The sequence below is a fragment of the Chiloscyllium plagiosum genome, unplaced genomic scaffold, assembly GCF_037043375.1.
Source record: "Chiloscyllium plagiosum isolate Xiang-an unplaced genomic scaffold, Cpla_swu_hap1 HiC_scaffold_203, whole genome shotgun sequence".
Classification (NCBI taxonomy): Eukaryota; Metazoa; Chordata; class Chondrichthyes; order Orectolobiformes; family Hemiscylliidae; genus Chiloscyllium; species Chiloscyllium plagiosum.
The window spans coordinates 1-7,500 of record NW_028270342.1 but is presented as its reverse complement, the minus strand read 5'-3'; the positions used below and the strand labels follow the sequence as shown (position 1 = coordinate 7,500).

General features: G+C 54.7%; 1 protein-coding gene across 1 annotated transcript in view; it reads left to right on the top strand.

The window, feature by feature from the left end:
* LOC148133793 (C-type lectin domain family 7 member A-like) overlaps positions 1-7,069 on the top strand; it is a 183,224-nt gene extending 176,155 nt beyond the window's left edge. Inside the window, exon 5 of the mRNA XM_087985743.1 lies at positions 6,953-7,069. Within this exon, the coding sequence (XP_087841869.1) occupies positions 6,953-7,069 (117 nt within the window). The remainder of the gene's footprint in view (positions 1-6,952) is intronic.
* The last annotated feature ends 431 nt before the right edge of the window (positions 7,070-7,500 follow it).

Here is a 7,500-nt window from a genome sequence, read left to right as displayed (position 1 = left end):
CTCTGACCCCACCCTCCCGCTCTTGGAGCCCCAGGATTGAGGTGGGACTGGGTCCTCGTTCAGTTTCTGGTGAACGGGAACCCCCCAGGATGTTGATAGTTGGGGGGGAAGGGGGATTCAGTGACGGTAACGCCATTGAACGTCAAGGGGGCGATGGTTAGATTCTCTCTTGTTGGAGACGGTAGCCCCCAGGATGTTGATAGTGGGGGGGAAGGGGGATTCAGTGACGGTAACACCATTGAACGTCAAGGGGGGGATGGTTAGATTCTCTCTTGTTGGAGACGGTAACCTCCAGGATGTTGATAGTGGGGGGGAAGGGGGATTCAGTGACGGTAACGCCATTGAACGTCAAGGGGGCGATGGTTAGATTCTCTCTCTTGTTGGAGACGGTAACCCCCAAGATGTTGATAGTGGGGGGGAAGAGGGATTCAGTGACGGTAACGCCATTGAACGTCAAGGGGGCGATGGTTAGATTCTCTCTTGTTGGAGACGGTAACCCCCAGGATGTTGATAGTGGGGGGGAAGGGGGATTCAGTGACGGTAACACCATTGAACGTCAAGGGGGCGATGGTTAGATTCTCTCTTGTTGGAGACGGTAACCCCCAGGATGTTGATAGTGGGGGGAAGGGGGATTCAGTGACGGTAACACCATTGAACATCAAGGGGGCGATGATTAGATTCTCTCTTGTTGGAGACGGTAACCCCCAGGATGTTGATAGTGGGGGGGAAGGGGGACTCAGTGACGGTCACGCCATTGAACATCAAGGGGGAGATGGTTAGATTCTCTCTTGTTGGAGACGGTAACCCCCAGGATGTTAATAGTGGGGGGGGGAAGGGGGATTCAGTGACGGTAACGCCATTGAATGTCAAGGGGCGATGGTTAGATTCTCTCTTGTTGGAGACGGTAACCCCCAGGATGTTGATAGTGGGGGGGGGGGGAAGGGGGATTCAGTGACGGTAACACCATTGAACGTCAAGGGGGGCGATGGTTAGATTCTCTCTTGTTGGAGACGGTAACCCCCAGGATGTTGATAGTTGGGGGGGGGGGGGAAGGGGGATTCAGTGACGGTAACACCATTGAACGTCAAGGGGGCAATGGTTAGATTCTCTCTTGTTGGAGACGGTAACCCCCAGGATGTTGATAGTGGGGGGGAAGGGGGATTCAGTGACGGTAACACCATTGAACGTCAAGGGGGCGATGGTTAGATTCTCTCTTGTTGGAGACGGTAACCCCCAGGATGTTGGTAGTGGGGGGAAGGGGGATTCAGTGACGCTAACGCCATTGAACGTCAAGAGGGCGATGGTTAGATTCTCTCTTGTTGGAGACGGTAACCCCCAGGATGTTGATAGTGGGGGGGGGGGGGCAAGGGGGATTCAGTGACGGTAACACCATTGAACGTCAAGGGGGCGATGGTTAGATTCTCTCTTGTTGGAGACGGTAACCCCCAGGATGTTGATAGTGGGGGGGAAGGGGGATTCAGTGACGGTAACGCCATTGAACGTCAAGGGGGCGATGGTTAGATTCTCTCTTGTTGGAGACGGTAACCCCCAGGATGTTGATAATGGGGCGGAAGGGGGATTCAGTGACGGTAACGCCATTGAACGTCAAGGGGGCGATGGTTAGATTCTCTCTTGTTGGAGACGGTAACCCCCAGGATGTTGATAGTGGGGGGGGGAAGGGGGATTCAGTGACGGTAACACCATTGAACGTCAATGGGGGCGATGGTTAGATTCTCTCTTGTTGGAGACGGTAACCCCCAGGATGTTGATAGTGGGGGGAAGGGGGATTCAGTGACGGTAACGCCATTGAACGTCAAGGGGGCGATGGTTAGATTCTCTCTTGTTGGAGACGGTAACCCCCAGGATGTTGATAGTGGGGGGGAAGGGGGATTCAGTGACGGTAACACCATTGAACGTCAAGGGGGGCGATGGTTAGATTCTCTCTTGTTGGAGACGGTAACCCCCAGGATGTTGATAGTGGGGGGGAAGGGGGATTCAGTGACGGTAACACCATTGAACGTCAAGGGGGGCGATGGTTAGATTCTCTCTTGTTGGAGACGGTAACCCCCAGGATGTTGATAGTGGGGGGGCGGGGGGGAAGGGGGATTCAGTGACGGTAACACCATTGAACGTCAAGGGGGGCGATGGTTAGATTCTCTCTTGTTGGAGACGGTAACCCCCAGGATGTTGATAGTGGGGGGGGGGGGAAGGGGGATTCAGTGACGGTAACGCCATTGAACGTCAAGGGGGCGATGGTTAGATTCTCTCTTGTTGGAGACGGTAACCCCCAGGATGTTGATAGTGGGGGGGGGGAAGGGGGATTCAGTGACGGTAACGCCATTGAACGTCAAGGGGGCGATGGTTAGATTCTCTCTTGTTGGAGACAGTAACCCCCAGGATGTTGATAGTGGGGGGGAAGGGGGATTCAGTGACGGTAACGCCATTGAACGTCAAGGGGGTGATGGTTAGATTCTCTCTTGTTGGAGACAGTAACCCCCAGGATGTTGATAGTGGGGGGGAAGGGGGATTCAGTGACGGTAACACCATTGAACGTCAAGGGGGCGATGGTTAGATTCTCTCTTGTTGGAGACGGTAACCCCCAGGATGTTGATAGTGGGGGGAAGGGGGATTCAGTGACGGTAACGCCATTGAACGTCAAGGGGGCGATGGTTAGATTCTCCCTTGTTGGAGACGGTAACCCCCAGGATGTTGATAGTGGGGGGGGGGAAGGGGGATTCAGTGACGGTAACGCCATTGAACTTCAAGGGGGCGATGGTTAGATTCTCTCTTGTTGGAGGCGGTAACCCCCAGGATGTTGATAGTGGAGGGGAAGGGGGATTCAGTGACGGTAACACCATTGAACGTCAAGGGGGGCGATGGTTAGATTCTCTCTTGTTGGAGACGGTAACCCCCAGGATGTTGATAGTGGGGCGGAAGGGGGATTCAGTGACGGTAACACCATTGAACGTCAAGGGCGGCGATGGTTAGATTCTCTCTTGTTGGAGACGGTAACCCCCAGGATGTTGATAGTGGGGGGGGGGGGAAGGGGGATTCAGTGACGGTAACGCCATTGAACGTCAAGGGGGCGATGGTTAGATTCTCTCTTGTTGGAGACGGTAACCCCCAGGATGTTGATAGTGGGGAGAAAGGGGGATTCAGTGACGGTAACGCCATTGAATGTCAAGGGGGCGATGGTTAGATTCTCTCTTGTTGGAGACAGTAACCCCCAGGATGTTGATAGTTGGGGGGGAAGGGGGATTCAGTGACGGTAACACCATTGAACGTCAAGGGGGCGATGGTTAGATTCTCCCTTGTTGGAGATGGTAACCCCCAGGATGTTGATAGTGGATGGGGGGAAGGGGGATTCCGTGACGGTAACACCATTGAACGTCAAGGGGGCGATGGTTAGATTCTCTCTTGTTGGAGACGGTAACCCCCAGGATGTTGATCGTGGGGGGGAAGGGGGATTCAGTGACGGTAACGCCATTGAACGTCAAGGGGGCGATGGTTAGATTCTCTCTTGTTGGAGACGGTAACCCCCAGGATGTTGATAGTGGGGGGGAAGGGGGATTCAGTGACGGTAACACCATTGAACGTCAAGGGGGGCGATGGTTAGATTCTCTCTTGTTGGAGACGGTAACCCCCAGGATGTTGATAGTGGGGGGGAATGGGGATTCAGTGACGGTAACGCCATTGAACGTCAAGGGGGCGATGGTTAGATTCTCTCTTGTTGGAGACGGTAACCCCCAGGATGTTGATAGTGGGGGGGAAGGGGGATTCAGTGACGGTAACACCATTGAACGTCAAGGGGGGCGATGGTTAGATTCTCTCTTGTTGGAGACGGTAACCCCCAGGATGTTGATAGTGGGGGGGAAGGGGGATTCAGTGACGGTAACACCATTGAACGTCAAGGGGCGCGATGGTTAGATTCTCTCTTGTTGGAGACGGTAACCCCCAGGATGTTGATAGTGGGGGGGCGGGGGGGAAGGGGGATTCAGTGACGATAACGCCATTGAACGTCAAGGGGGCGATGGTTAGATTCTCTCTTGTTGGAGACGGTAACCCCCAGGATGTTGATAGTGGGGGGGAAGGGGGATTCAGTGACGGTAACGCCATTGAACGTCAAGGGGGCGATGGTTAGATTCTCTCTTGTTGGAGACAGTAACCCCCAGGATGTTGATAGTGGGGCGGAAGGGGGATTCAGTGACGGTAACGCCATTGAACGTCAAGGGGGCGATGGTTAGATTCTCTCTTGTTGGAGACGGTAACCCCCAGGATGTTGATAGTGGGGGGGGGGAAGGGGGATTCAGTGACGGTAACGCCATTGAACGTCAAGGGGGCGATGGTTAGATTCTCTCTTGTTGGAGACAGTAACCCCCAGGATGTTGATAGTGGGGGGGAAGGGGGATTCAGTGACGGTAACGCCATTGAACGTCAAGGGGGTGATGGTTAGATTCTCTCTTGTTGGAGACAGTAACCCCCAGGATGTTGATAGTGGGGGGGAAGGGGGATTCAGTGACGGTAACACCATTGAACGTCAAGGGGGCGATGGTTAGATTCTCTCTTGTTGGAGACGGTAACCCCCAGGATGTTGATAGTGGAGGGGAAGGGGGGATTCAGTGACGGTAACACCATTGAACGTCAAGGGGGGCGATGGTTAGATTCTCTCTTGTTGGAGACGGTAACCCCCAGGATGTTGATAGTGGGGCGGAAGGGGGATTCAGTGACGGTAACACCATTGAACGTCAAGGGGGGCGATGGTTAGATTCTCTCTTGTTGGAGACGGTAACCCCCAGGATGTTGATAGTGGGGGGGAAGGGGGATTCAGTGACGGTAACGCCATTGAACGTCAAGGGGGCGATGGTTAGATTCTCTCTTGTTGGAGGCGGTAACCCCCAGGATGTTGATAGTGGAGGGGAAGGGGGATTCAGTGACGGTAACACCATTGAACGTCAAGGGGGGCGATGGTTAGATTCTCTCTTGTTGGAGACGGTAACCCCCAGGATGTTGATAGTGGGGCGGAAGGGGGATTCAGTGACGGTAACACCATTGAACGTCAAGGGGGGCGATGGTTAGATTCTCTCTTGTTGGAGACGGTAACCCCCAGGATGTTGATAGTGGGGGGGGGGGAAGGGGGATTCAGTGACGGTAACGCCATTGAACGTCAAGGGGACGATGGTTAGATTCTCTCTTGTTGGAGACGGTAACCCCCAGGATGTTGATAGTGGGGAGAAAGGGGGATTCAGTGACGGTAACGCCATTGAATGTCAAGGGGGCGATGGTTAGATTCTCTCTTGTTGGAGACGGTAACCCCCAGGATGTTGATAGTTGGGGGGGAAGGGGGATTCAGTGACGGTAACACCATTGAACGTCAAGGGGGCGATGGTTAGATTCTCCCTTGTTGGAGATGGTAACCCCCAGGATGTTGATAGTGGATGGGGGGAAGGGGGATTCCGTGACGGTAACACCATTGAACGTCAAGGGGGCGATGGTTAGATTCTCTCTTGTTGGAGACGGTAACCCCCAGGATGTTGATAGTGGGGGGGAAGGGGGATTCAGTGACGGTAACGCCATTGAACGTCAAGGGGGCGATGGTTAGATTCTCTCTTGTTGGAGACGGTAACCCCCAGGATGTTGATAGTGGGGGGGGGGGGGAAGGGGGATTCAGTGACGGTAACGCCATTGAACGTCAAGGGGGCGATGGTTAGATTCTCTCTTGTTGGAGACGGTAACCCCCAGGATGTTGATAGTGGGGGGAAGGGGGATTCAGTGACGGTAACACCATTGAACGTCAAGAGGGCGATGGTTAGATTCTCTCTTGTTGGAGACAGTAACCCCCAGGATGTTGATAGTGGGGGGGGGGGAAGGGGGATTCAGTGACGGTAACGCCATTGAACGTCAAGGGGGCGATGGTTAGATTCTCTCTTGTTGGAGACGGTAACCCCCAGGATGTTGATAGTGGGGAGAAAGGGGGATTCAGTGACGGTAACGCCATTGAATGTCAAGGGGGCGATGGTTAGATTCTCTCTTGTTGGAGACGGTAACCCCCAGGATGTTGATAGTTGGGGGGAAGGGGGATTCAGTGACGGTAACACCATTGAACGTCAAGGGGGCGATGGTTAGATTCTCCCTTGATGGAGATGGTAACCCCCAGGATGTTGATAGTGGATGGGGGGAAGGGGGATTCCGTGACGGTAACACCATTGAACGTCAAGGGGGCGATGGTTAGATTCTCTCTTGTTGGAGACGGTAACCCCCAGGATGTTGATAGTGGGGGGGAAGGGGGATTCAGTGACGGTAACGCCATTGAACGTCAAGGGGGCGATGGTTAGATTCTCTCTTGTTGGAGACGGTAACCCCCAGGATGTTGATAGTGGGGGGGGGGGGGAAGGGGGATTCAGTGACGGTAACGCCATTGAACGTCAAGGGGGCGATGGTTAGATTCTCTCTTGTTGGAGACGGTAACCCCCAGGATGTTGATAGTGGGGGGAAGGGGGATTCAGTGACGGTAACACCATTGAACGTCAAGAGGGCGATGGTTAGATTCTCTCTTGTTGGAGACAGTAACCCCCAGGATGTTGATAGTGGGGGGGGGGGAAGGGGGATTCAGTGACGGTAACGCCATTGAACGTCAAGGGGGCGATGGTTAGATTCTCTCTTGTTGGAGACGGTAACCCCCAGGATATTGATAGTGGGGGGGGGGGAAGGGGGATTCAGTGACGGTAACGCCATTGAACGTCAAGGGGGCGATGGTTAGATTCTCTCTTGTTGGAGACGGTAACCCCCAGGATGTGGATAGTGGGGGGGAAGGGGGATTCAGTGACGGTAACGCCATTGAACGTCAAGGGGGCGATGGTTAGATTCTCTCTCTCTCTCTCACTGGGTGGTGGGCACTCCCTGGCATTTGCGCGTCCCGAATTCGCTCTCGCTCCCCCCCCCCCCCTCCCGGCAGGAATTCGTGTCGGACTACAACCGGAGCCGGGCGTATTGGATCGGGATCAAGGACAATCCATTGGAGGCAGCGTGGACCTGGGTGGACGGGACTGTCGTGCACGAGAATCTCATGTGAGTCCGGCCCTGGGGGTGGGGGGGGCGTGACGGAGTGGAGTCGGGCGCGGGGCCAGGCTCCCCCTAGGTTCGAGTGGATCCTCCCTCACCCCCCTCCCCAGCTCGCCTTCAGAACCGGATCCTTTGGAGAATGTGGTTTGGACACCCCCCGCCCCCCCCCTCCCACAGTGTCCTCCCTCAGGCTGTGCACCTGTCTCTCTCTCGGTGTCTCTCTCTGTCTCTCTCTCTCTCTCTCTCTCTCTCTGTCTCTCTCTCTCTCTGTCTCTCTCTCTGTCTCTCTCTGTCTCTCTCTCTCTCTCTGTCTCTCTCTCTCTGTCTCTCTCTCGGTGTCTCTCTCTGTCTCTCTCTCTCTCTCTCTCTGTCTCTCTCTCTCTGTCTCTCTCTGTCTCTCTCTCTGTCTCTCTCTGTCTCTCTCTCTCTCTCTCTCTGTCT